At 42.2% G+C, this 13,152-nt stretch overlaps 1 protein-coding gene across 1 annotated transcript; it reads right to left on the minus strand.

Annotated features, from left to right (window-relative positions):
* Window positions 1-2,325: 2,325 nt before the first annotated feature.
* Window positions 2,326-9,421, minus strand: LOC311133197 (protein OS-9-like). The gene is given in 16 exon segments (XM_084166658.1): window positions 2,326-3,014; window positions 3,266-3,375; window positions 4,068-4,235; window positions 4,609-4,801; window positions 5,066-5,278; window positions 5,397-5,488; window positions 5,600-5,610; window positions 5,612-5,649; window positions 5,736-5,836; window positions 5,984-6,133; window positions 6,306-6,507; window positions 6,690-6,788; window positions 7,555-7,631; window positions 7,909-7,972; window positions 8,512-8,694; window positions 9,177-9,421. Coding segments are annotated over 16 exon segments (1,992 nt in total). The 5' UTR covers window positions 9,327-9,421; the 3' UTR covers window positions 2,326-2,873.
* Between the last annotated feature and the right edge of the window lie 3,731 nt (window positions 9,422-13,152).

The raw sequence follows: 13,152 nt of genomic DNA on the forward strand, positions 1-13,152 counted from the left end.
GTCCGTTCATTTAATACTGTCAATAGGAAATTCAACTACTTTAGCCACAGGCTAAACATCGATGTTAAAAGCCTCTTTAAGGGTGGCTATGTTGTGCTGCACACTGAGGCACAGGTAACGTCAACATCAAGCGTGTGTTCAGTACGGAACCCGTTTACCGTTTAAAAACCAAACGGAAGCAAAGAGAGCAAAACGAGTTTCCATTGGACAAATTCAGGTAGCTCGCGCCCCATTTCGTTTGCTTCCGTTTAAGAAACGTTTTGCAACAGATTAGGCGGAATAAATACACACCAGTTTCTGATAATAATATATATTATAATATATTATAACGTGCAGGCCCACAAATTGTATCTGAATCCCTTGATTGGTTAATCCTTTGCGCTTTCTTGCCTTAGTCCCCGCCCTCTATTTCTATTCTACACACAACAGGAACAACCATCATTGAGTGGCACCAGAGCATAATACAGTCATTGACGTAAGGCAAACGTTCTAACCAAGTAGCCACTGTACTGGAAAATATTATCTTTATGATAATAGCTTCAACATGACTTCAAAAAAATTTGGAGGAAAATGTGAGGGTGTTGTGAGGGTTGTTGACAGAAAACGCAGTTGTTTCCTCCATGTAGGCCTATCACCTGCAAGTTGAAACCACTGAGGGAATTCCTAAAAATATCAATAAACACTGTGTTATATCTTGCCCATGTTTTTTCTAATGGTCTTTATTTTAAATCAGCAAGGTATGAGTATATTCAGATTTTACAAGGCAGCTCAAAGTTACTTTTAGGGAGGGTGTCCATCTGGTGTAGGCCTACAAGAATTTACAATGTATCAAAATTGGATCTGTTTGACATCTTCACTCAATAACATCCCTCAACCCACAAGGAAGTGTGCTTATAATGGGTTTAGCTCAAAACAAAATGATCCCCTCATATGTTCAAGCAAAACTATTTACATATTTTGAGGAGCTACAATAATTCACAAACTATACACATTACGCCCTTCAACATCTCTGAAGAAACCTTTGCGCAAAAATAAATCTTGGTGGGTTTATGCTGCGTTCACGTGCTAGTCGGAACTAGGAAACTCTGACATTTCCAACTTGCTAACTGGTTGTGGTTATACACGTCCAGCATTCATTCAGTTAGCAAGTCAGAAATGTCTGTTTCCTAATCAGTTTCCTAGCATTAAAGTTTTCTATGTTGTCCTATGCCAAGGTTGTAACTATAAAATGAAGGTGTTGATAAGAACAGCTGCCCTATGAGCACAATATTGAAAATATAACTTTTTGGATGAAAAGGCGTTGAATGAAGTCATTTAACCGATTTTGCTCACTAGGTGAGGTCCAATAATTATTTCAGAGAAATTACTTCTCGAATGAAAATACTTTAGTATAATTTGGTTCCAAATGCCATTAAACCAAAATATTATCTGAATCTTCAAAATAACGGTTTTCAACATTCAAAATGTATACATTTCAACAATTCTCATCTTTTAAAGTGCTACAAAATCTATATGAAGTATGATTATTGTTTCAACAAGCATGTCAATTCCACAATGACCAAATTAAAGAGTAAAAGCTTTACTAAATCACACGTGTTCTGATTTAAATAGTTCAAATTGTGGTTCAACCTATAAACCACAACAGCATTAGTCTGAGTACCAGCCTCTTTAGCTAACATTCCACTCCTTGCCACTCCTTGTCATTGCCAAAGAGACGGTTTAACATGCGCTGGATTTACGGCAGAGTTGCTCATTGGTTGCTGGAAATAACATTTATATTTCCCATGACAACATGAGGCGCCTCGAAAATATAATTATAATTTATAACAACGTCAAAAACAAACATTTAGCTGTTAGCAAGTTGAATTTTAAGACGTTTTTTGGTTGGAATTGCAGTATGTATTTAGGTTGAGATTTTAGATGTGAGCTACTGTAGCAACTTTCGACAGATTGGTATCCGGTTGCTTTTTTGTTTGTCTAGATTAAACCAATGTGTTCTGTGGAGAAAAAAAGTGACATGGTACCGATCTAATCAGGATCAAATCCTCTGTTCTGCTCGAGCTCATTAATAATAGAATGTTCACTGAAGATAGCAGAAAGGCCAGTCCCTTTGGCACATTACATGGAGTAGAGAGAGTGGAGAGACTGGTACCCAGGCTACAACAGCATGTGGCTCTCACTCTTTTTCAGGATTTCGAACCTGGATTCTTTTTAAACATTGCAGAATTTCTAAACATTAAGATAAATTGAACAGAACACTCCTTTTGCAAACATATTGTATTCATCCAGTTTTGTGAAGCCAAGTGTAAATACCAGGTCAATTCCTCTATTGCATCACTCATTGAGGTGATTTAATGAGTGTAGAGCAGCAAACAAATACAGAGGAGTAATTATAAGCACTGCTGTGCGGATACAGAACGAGAGGGCATCATAGTTCTGTAGAAATGCAAAGTTCAACCTCATATACAGTCCAAGAAATATACATTTTCACATGTGCAAATTGTCCAGTCCATGGTGTTTTTCACCCTCCTCTCATCCCAACTGATAGCGATCAACATTGAAATAATGCATTTTCAGCCATCACATTGGCCTCCCACTAGAGGAGAGAAAACAAAACCTGACACTATTACACTACCACAGCTGAAACATTTGGATTGGTTTGTGCAAGGTACATAAGTGCCTGATACGGACACAACACATTTCTGAGTGTGGAAACAGGTGTGTTTGTGGACACTGGTTTTACCAGTGGGGTCCAGGGGCAGCTGAGACTTAGCAGTGAGTTCAGAGTTCTGACAGGGGAGTGGGACACTCCCTGTCTTCTAGCCTCCACAGGTGCTTGGTTCCCACGATACGAGGAAACGTCTCCCAAGAGCTCATAACTCCACATCGTCTGAGTCCGGTGCAGTACTGGTGGACTGGGCCTCTTTCTGTCTCTCTCCCCATACAAATCTGTAGTTGTTTTCCAACTCCTGCTGTCTCTTTTGCTCCTTGTAAACCTCTTCTGTTCCCCCCGTCTGAGAGACATTCAGGGCAGATCAAAAGAATAGCACACACAATTACTCATATTACTTAAAGGCTTCTTCCAGAATGTTGAACTGCTTTACTCTCTATCAATTGCTTATATTGGTTTTGAGAGCAGTCGTTGAACCAAATGGAGAAAATGTCCTTACAGATATCTTTCAACACATATCAAAAACCCTTTTTCTAGACAGAAAAGAAAACTCTGTAGTGTATTTGAAAGGTTGATACTTTTAATTGTAATTACCAGTAGGTTGATGAGCAGCTCTCTGAAGGACTTGGTATCTTCTTCAGTCAACCACTGGTCCCCAGCCTCCTCAGCTGTCCTTCGTGTTATAATCTTCACCTCAATTTTACCTTAAAAAATATCTAGCAACGTTATAATACTAACAGGTGTTTCACATACACCAAACAACAAAGCACATACACACAAACAGGCAAAAATACCACATCGTCTAACCTCTCATTCACATATAAATATACACCAAACATACATTAGCACATGGACAGCTTGAAATGTGCAACTGTGCACAAACATAAATATCAGCCAGCAACCCTATTGAAAAGCTTATAGCACAATACCACATACAGTAAGCAATAATATAAGAAATGCGAACAGATTATAGAAACAGGACATGGAAAACACATAAAAGACAGATGATGAAAATGGATGAGACATCAGTGTCACTATTGCATCTACACCTCTTTTAAATATATATTTTATGCTATGTGAGGCCTAAATCAGATAAGCCTATTTTGAAATGTTAATATCGCAAGCACACCCAGAAGCTTCCTCAGATAATATGTTCACACATTAACTTTGCCACACACCAACAGAGATTGAAGAAGGGAATTTAAAAACACATTTCAACAGATAAGAGATGATCATGCAATGCGTAGCTCTGTTTTGCCAGTGACCCCCTTCTATTTTTGGAACCTGACCTAAATAGCCCAAATTAGATGAGAAGAGAGTGATATGATCATACGCTAAATATATCAGGAGGAAAGAGAGAGACGGGCTGTGTGTTTTTGGGCACTCCCCTTCCTACCTTCGGCCTTCAGTCCCGCCTTCTCTAGCTGTTCTTTAACCACGTCCTTAATGTGCTGCCACTGGGGGTCGCCTTCGCCCATCTCCTGAACTTTGACCTCCCCATCGGGACTGCTGCCTGTCTTATACTTAGTAACTCTGATCTTAACATGATCGTCAGCCGCTTGGTCTGGGGTGACGAGACAAAAGAGGGACAAACAACAGAGGTCACCTCCCAACAAGTATAAGTAGGGCAACAGGATGTAGGAGTTAAAGCCAGGAATGTGGGTGGGATCTCTCATAGAGTTTTCAATTCACTACCGGTATTCTATGATGCCCTTTCTCTATATATGGGCCTGTCAGTATGCTGATATAGCCTACAGCCGTTTTATTCTCCCCTGAGCATTGAACAGCGCATCTCCAAGGGTACTGAACATGAGATGGAACAAGAAATGATGACAGACATCTACATAGAAATGAATATACACAGATGTAGATGTATGATCTATGAACACATACACCCAGGCCCAGAGGGTGGAGCCCCAGGCAGAGAGCCCAGTTACCTGGCTGTCGCGGGGCTAGGCTGGGACTGCCCCTGGCTGGGTCGTTGGCCCTCTGGCCTCCCTCTGTCTGGGGCTCTGCCTCTTTGTCCTCTAGGCGGTCCAGCAGCTTGTCCAGAGTAGCCTCCAGGGTCTGGGTTGCCTGAGTGCGGTCAAACTCCCCCTTCAGACCCTCTGTCTCCAGCTCCTGCTGAGCCTAGAACACAAATAGAAACCCATCAAGCAAAGGAAGACCGTACCAGTGAGCCTATCAACAGTAACAATCAAGTAAATATGACTGAAATTATGTAAAATTTTGACAAAATAATAATGATAATTTAGATGTCCATCTACCTCACATGTTTGGCCCATAATGTGGTTGAGCACTCAATAACTTGAAACACATCATTCCAGACAATAACCTGTTCTATTACAGAGATCCATTTACAGCCTGTCTAGCATCTCTAGTGTCTGTTCGCACCTCGTCTATGATGTTGTCAAACCCTTTTTTCATTTCCTCTTTCATTTCCTCGATGTTGGCAGAAGGCACCGTGATGTCAGCTATCTCCTCCTCAAACTCCTGCAGCAGGAGATGCTCTTCTTCATCCCCCTCCTCATCCTCGCCTCCATGCCTCTCCTTTTCCTTCTCCTTTCTGAGTTCCTCTCGTTCTTGTTTGGCTTCATTTTGTGCTTTCTGATAAGGAAGTCAGAATTAACCATATTGAAATTAAAAGCACAAAAATGTCACTGCATTATTAATACATTGTTATGGGTAAAAGTCAACTGTGCCATGGCCTAAATGCAGCACTAACCTTTCTGTTACTCTCTTTGAGATGCTGCACAAATTTCATCAGGTCTGCAGGGTCGGTGATGATCTTGAAGTTGAATTGTTCATCTCCAAAAGCTGTGAGAAATCAAAAACACCAGATGGATATTAACCAAAAGGAAAAGACTTGAAAGCATCAGATGTGATATTGCAGTGATACTTTTTTTAAATGCCAGTTTAATACATTACCATCCTCTGTCATTGTCTGTGAGCTGATTATCATAGGCATCCTCTCCAGCCTGTGAAAACAAAACACTGTTGGTGCCATCTTGTGGAAGACTAAGGCATAAGTTCAAAGATATTATGATGATCACTGACTGTGTACCTGATGCTCTGAAGTGGTGTCAGTTGCTGTGGTACTCCCTGGCTTTGTCACTCCCTCCCAGAAATCAGAATCCTCTGGCTCTTCAGAGGTGACAACTGCATCTGGCCCAACAGGAATGAATCAAGAGGACTGATTATTTCTTAATATGATACTTTCATTATAGAATCCTGCAAGCAAGCTGTCTAGTATCAGACCAACACACACGTCCAATAAATAAAGGACTTAGATTAAACAAATGGGCATTGCACCTTTTGTGTCTGACCCCAGGACGTCTGGGTCATCAGATGGCATCGCTGAGTCCTCGTCTATCCCCTCGTCAGTCCCCTCGTCACCAGCCAACATCTCATCAAGAGTCTTCAGCTCCTCTGAGATCTGCTCCACTTTACGTTTCGTATCAGCTGAAAATGAAAGACAGACAGACAGAGCGAGAGAGAGAGAAGCAGAGTTACATTATTCCTTAGGGCTTGTGAAATTAGGGAAGTACCAATTAAAATATTTAGCCAGGCTTTATGTCACAGTACATGTAGGCTAAGCACCCTCCCAAAGACCCCCAGCCCCCTGTTGACTCACAGACTTGGGCCTTGACATAGTCCATGTACTGCTGGGTGCTGAGGGCTGGCTGGCACACAACGCCCTGGGGCTTGGCGGTGTAGGGCAGGAGCAGGAAGGGGTGTTGGCAGGTGCGGCTGGTGTGGACCGTCAGCACATAGCGGCACGACTGGGGCTCGTCCACACGGGCCACGTAGTCCCCCGAGCCCTCCTCACACACAAACTGGAAGACATAGACCAGAGCAGAGCAGATCAGGGGTCAGAGGTCATGGATTGCCAAGGAGTCACACCAGTCATATCTAATGTGTTTGCAGTTTTACAAGATTTATTAAATACAATATAAAACACAGGTTGTCCTTACTGATATTTATTGCAATATTAAGACACCATCTCATAGTCTCTCACCCTGACTTCAGTCTCCCTGGGGCTCCTGTTCAGGTCACACTTGGAGCCGTTGACGTAGCTCTGACTGTGGTAGCGCTTCAGTCTGTGCTGCTTGGAGGCCTGGGCGCCAGGGAGGGAGAGAAAGAGAAGTTCGTATTTGCCAGATATTCTACTGTATCATCAAATTGCACAGACCATCACATCAAATTTAAACACTTGCCGCCCCCCCCACCCCCTTTCCTGTGTAAATATTGTACAATCAATTTTGCCTTCCTGTATTATACTTATGCTTAAATGTTTATTCTATTCTACTGAGCCATTTACTTTATGTTTGTATTCTTATCTTTTATTCTTATTTCTTATTGTTGTTGCATTTCGAGAAGGAACCTGCAAGTAAGCATTTAGTTGGACGGTGTATACCATGTGTATCCTGTACATACGACTAATACAACTTGAAACAGCGGGTGAGTCTCAGGGGAGGGAGTCACTTCTGCTGTAGCAGTCAAGTCAACAGGCTCATGCTGTTCTTTCCCTCATCATGTCATCAACCTGAACAAGGTACATGCTGTGTTCCAAAATCAACAAGCAGCCCGTACCTGCCAAGCACTCACTCTAACCTTAATTCAACTATATTAAAATGGGTTAATAACAAAGTAGAATACAAATCTAAACAGCTTGAGATTTTTCTGTTATTTTTTTTTCAATTGGCTTATACAACATGCCTCTTGCATGTTTTACAGCAAGTATACATCTAAAAACTCTTGCTTTAGTCCTTTGTATGAGAAGAGTTATAAACACATACTACAGTAACACCACAAAGTATGACAAAATCCTATAAGGGGAGAGAGGAGGGTGGCTGCATGCAACAGAGAAACAAACCGTTTACCTTGGCTGTTTCATTGTTCCAGTCAAACTCTGAATCATAGTACCCCAGGAAGAGAACATCCCCTTTGATGTCAGTGTCTGTGGAGAGATAAAAACAGACCATCATTTGAGGCATGGCCTAAATCTAAATAGACAAAGTAGCATCAGGTAAACCATGTGATGCAGCAGCACTTGACAGACAGGTCAACACTAGACAGGTCAACACTAGACAGGTCAACACCAGAGAAGTACATAATGACATGGGGATCTTAAATAAACATGCTGAAAGTGTAAACAGTGAGTACAAACAAGATGATCCAGCTGTTGCTACTTGTGTTCACTTTTGGCAAAAACAGTTGTTGAAAATAAATCTTACCCTCTAGGTGGTACTGTCTAATGTGTTGTCCATAGCAGAACTCATATGTCCACCAGTCTTTCGTCTGCAGTCATAGAGAATGACAACGTTTCAGTTGCTATGACATTTCATATCCATGTTGACAGTGGCCTTACAATACTAGAAGAAATAGCAAATAGTCTATGCTGCCATATATGGAGAAGTTGATTTCTAATATGCATATGGAGTCTGTCCAACTCAAGGTCCGGTAGATTACAAGTTCAACCTTCCGAGTGACCTCTTCATCCATATACAGTAAAGAGAGAGGTAGCTTATTGTAGAGACAATATTGTAGAGACAATTTGCAGGGTTAGGTTATGCAAACCGACCAATCAGATAAGCACGCAAGGGATTTAACTGTCAATACAAGTTGCACAACTCATTGCAAGCATCCAACCAGGGCCAACTAAACGTATGGTCTTCCATTTCATTAAAAGCATCACTTTATAACTGTCTGCAATAGTTCTGGTGTAAAGAGGTCAGTGGTGAAAACAGTTTAGACATTGATGCAATATGAAGCACCGTTGTCTCTAGGCAGTGATATAGTATTCCTCCCCTTAGTCTTCTTGCGTGTGTGTGTCTGACCTTTACTAGGCAGGGGGCCGTGTGCATGGGCTTGAGCAGGTCTGCGATGCCTGGTCCGGTGTAGCCTTGGGAGTCAGGCTCAGAGGCTCGGTCCTGGTGAAACCTCACTGCCTGGGCTGGAAGGCGACATTCATACATCTGCTTGTATTTGTTGGACACCAGCATGACTTCTTCTGTCTTAGCCTGCAGTGTGAAAAACATGACATAACGTTAGATAAAACAGACTGTACTACATAGCTAGTTAACGAGATGCTATCTGATTGCTGCTGTCAACTTGAAACTGCGTTTTCTAAACGATAGGGCCAGTTAGCTACATATTAGTGGGTAGCAACAGTTCGCACAATGTATATGTCTGTACATAACGGTAACGTTAGCCTACTGTTATTGACTGCATTTTAGGTGTTAACGTTAGCTGTTCGCATTTTTGACAGGCGCGCTAGCTAGCAGCACTATAACGTTACTACATCTAATTCTATAGCTAGCTAGTGCATTATTATTTAATTCAAATATCACGAAATAGTCTTAGACTCTGACTCTAACGTTAGCAAGCTACTAGCCATCTGACTCCACACTAGCTACCTACAATAGATAGCGAACTGGACAGAATCGCTGAGACCATGCATGCTAGCTAACGTAAACTAGAATATCTTTATTTCACGCCTCACCTGTCCCATAATGACGGGATCGGGAAGAATCTGGATCCCATATGTCATCTCGTTCAATTCCTCTAGATTCAAGAATGCCAAAACTGATAGCAGACATGTCAAAAAGAAAACGTACAATCCCCTCAACCACCTAACCACGGAAGCAGCCATGATAGCTAGCTTCTTCTTCTTCTTCTTTTTCTTCTATGGTATAAAAGCTAGCTATCTACATCTGTCAGGTCTCGTTAATTGTTTATTTGTTCTATGGAACGTCAAAACATGGTTAATGTGGATTGGACATCATCGACATAAAATACCACAGAATACGGTATTATACATGTCAATCAAAGCCACTACGTTGTCCTATTGGATAATTGTAAAACATTTCCAGAATCCCTCCTTTTGGACACGAATGTTTCCTCGATTGGTCCGAATAAGCATGTATAGGCGTGGCTCAAATTGACAAGTCTGATTTGGGATCAGATTCTATAGTCTAGGCCGCCTACCTGTCTTTGTAGTACCCACTACACATCATTGGGCGAGTTCGTTTTGCATGGCCCGGTGCCCCGGAAGTGTTGATATTTCACGTAAGGACCATTGGAATGGTCTAAAATAATAATCCCGCTCACCCGGGGCACCGGGTGATGTTAAACGAATTCGCCCAGTGATATCCACTCATTATATGGCATGCTATGAAATGTTTCCGTACGGTTTTATTTGTGTTCTAGTTTTTAGACAAAATGCAATGCAACACAATTGAAGCGCACACTCCCGTCATTGATTTAAAAGCATGGGATTGTAAGCAAATAATTGGATAAACACTTCGGGAAGGGTGAAGATTTGGCCTGCTCAGCCTATCTCCAGTTGTGCAGTCAAACTTTTTTACTGAATATGTGTGCAACAAAAGTTCAACATTCACATTTTGCTACTATCTCTGTCAAGTCTATGCATACAATTTGATGCATATTGTTGCAAAATTGGAAATGTGTGTACTTCTGGTCCAAAATGCAATGATGCTGTTGGTCTGATCGAGGCTAGCCTATTACTTTGCAGTACATTTTATAATGTACATGCAATACATGCAACACTCCTGAGTGGCGCAGTGGTCTAAGGCACTGCATCGCAGTGCTAACTGTGCCACTAGATCCTGGTTCGAATCCAGGCTCTGTCGCAGCCGGCCGCTACCGGCAGGGATGTAGTTCAGTTGATAGAGCATGGCGTTTGCAACGCCAGGGTTGTGGGTTTGATTCCCATGGGGGGCCAGTATAAAAAAAATGTATTCACTAACTGTAAGTCGCTCTGGATAAGAGCGTCTGCTAAATGACTAAAATGTAAATGTAAAATGCAATACAATTCGACTCATGCATTCTGCTGCGATACCAACGACTGGCCGGTAGTGGCATCCCTCTCGCGTCCGTTTTGGCGGAACAGCAAGGCGGGATGAAGCATATCACCTATCGGAATTAAAAACAGTGCGTCTGCCGGATTCACATATGTGGAATGTAACCAGATTTTTAACAACATTATTTTACGCATGCATTATAAGCATATTGATGTCAATTTCAAGAGAAGGACAATCTGATTGGTGGAGACGTTAAGGTAAGATGTATTTTGAGGTTATAATATTCATGGGAGGCCTAGGATTTTCTTATGATGGATTATTATTGACGATTTTATCAGTTGTATTCCCATTTTTTAACATGAGACAATCATGCAAATAGATAATTGTTTCAAAGCATTTATGCGCGTTATATGCGAATTAGAGCCTTTGATTCAGAATAAGATATATCTTAATTATAGCTTCTTAAATATCATTAGAGGCGTTGGTGACCTTTTACGAGTGCATTTCTGCAATATTTAATTTGTAGTGAGAAAATAGACATTATAATAGACAAGTAAACCTGTATCATTTGTCTATGTGCACCACCCGGTCAGTTCCGAGGCCTGTCAGAGAAAGGCTGAATCATATATCTCAATTCTGGCAATCGACGTGAAATTGGTCCACATTTGATTAGATCTGAATGACACCATAGTGCGTTTTTCCTAATTTGGGCTATGGATTGCATCAGAGGAAGAATAACGGAGCGCAAGGATGAGATGCTCACACATAAGCCTGTCGATGACTGCAGTAATTAAATTCAAAATGTTAACGGGTCCTGGAAATGCTAAATAAGTATCACACACTTCAGTCGGGAGGGACACAGACAGTACTACTAGACATGGTGCAGGCAAGGATACAGGCTACAGCCAACCCACAATCTTTGATTCTGTATATCCCATCGACTATTATAGCCGACCTGTTCTTGAGCTAGCATGTAAACGTTATTTTTTATTTTTTTTGGAACCTTGGAATATGGGGAGAGGATTCTCATGATGATTAATTAGGCTACCATATTCTCAGTCAAAATGCAGAGCACCTCTTCTGCATCAGTGATTTGAGACCATGTTTGCCCTAACACATCATTAGGCTACACTATAGCCTACACATCATACAGCATTACACTATTGTCCTACTAGGTGATATTAGTCTACTCTACATAAGGCTGTTTGCAATAACGTTTTTTTGTGTCTCAAATAAAAAATCAAATCAAATGTTATTTGTCACATGAGCTAAATACAACTGTTGTAGACTTTACTGTGAACATCTTGGTTATGAAGCCCTTCCCAATGATGCAGAGTTTAAATATAATAAAATACAATAAATGGTAACACAAGAGGAATAAAATAAAATACACAAGAATGGAGCTATATACAGGGAGTACCAGTACCAGATCAATGTGCAGAGGTACAAGGCATTTGAGGTAGATATGTACATGAAGGCAGGGTAAAGTGACTAGGCATCAGGATAGATAATAATAAGAGTAAAATAAAGAACAGACTAGCAGCAGCAAATTATGAGTGTAAAAGTGTGTGAGCGTGCGTGTGTCTATTTCTCTGACACCGCCTGATATAGAGGTCCTGGATGGCAGGGAGCTCGGCCCCAGTGATATACTGGGCTGTCCGCACCACCCTCTGTAGCACTTTGCGGTCAAGGGTGGTGCATTTGCCATACCAAGTGGTGATGCAGCCAGTCAAGATGCTCTCGACGGTGCAGCTGTAGAACTTTTGAGGATCCGAGGGCCCATGTCAAATATTTTCAGCCTCCTGAGGGGGAAGAGGTGCTGCCGTGCCCTCTTCACGACTGTGCGGGTGTTTGTGGACCATGTTCAGTCCTTAGTGATGTGGACGCCAAGGAACTTGAAGCTCTCGACCCACTCCACAACAAACCCATCAATGTGGATGGGGGCGTGCTCTCCCCTCTTTCTCCTATAGTCCACGATCAGGTCCTTGGTGTAACTGACATTGAGGGAGAGGTTGTTGTCCTAGCACCACACTGCTAAGTCTCTGACCTCCTCTCTGTAGGCTGAGTCATTGCCATCGGTGATCAGGCCTACCGCTGTCGTGTTGTCAGCAAACTTGATGATGGTGTTGGAGTCGTGCGTGGCCACGCAGACGTGTGTGAACAGGGAGTACAGGAGGGGACTAAGCACACACCCCTGACAGCCCCCCGTGTTGAGGGTCAGTGTGGTTGAGATGTTGTTTCCTACCCTCACCACCTGGGGCCGGCCTGTCAGCAAGTCCAGGATCCAGTTGTAGAGGGAGGGGTTTAGTCCCAGGGTCCCTAGCTTGGTGATGTGCTTGGAGGGGACTATGGTGTTAAACGCTGAGCTGTAGTCTATGAACAGAATTCTCACACAGTTATTTTCCCTCTTGTCCAGCTGGGAGAGGGCAGTGTGAAGTGCAATTGAGATTGCGTTATCTGTGGATCTGTTGGAGCGGTATGCGAATTGGAGTGGGTCTAGTGTGTCTGGGATGATGGTGTTGATGTGTGTCATGACCAGCCTTTCAAAGCACTTCACAGATGTGAATGCTACAGGGTGATAGTCATTTAGGCAGGTTACCTTGGAGCTCTTGGGAACAGGGACAGTGGTGGTCAGCTTGAAACATGTTGGGATTA

The sequence above is a fragment of the Coregonus lavaretus genome, assembly GCF_964263955.1.
Source record: "Coregonus lavaretus genome assembly, chromosome: 8".
Taxonomy (NCBI): domain Eukaryota; kingdom Metazoa; phylum Chordata; class Actinopteri; order Salmoniformes; family Salmonidae; genus Coregonus; species Coregonus lavaretus.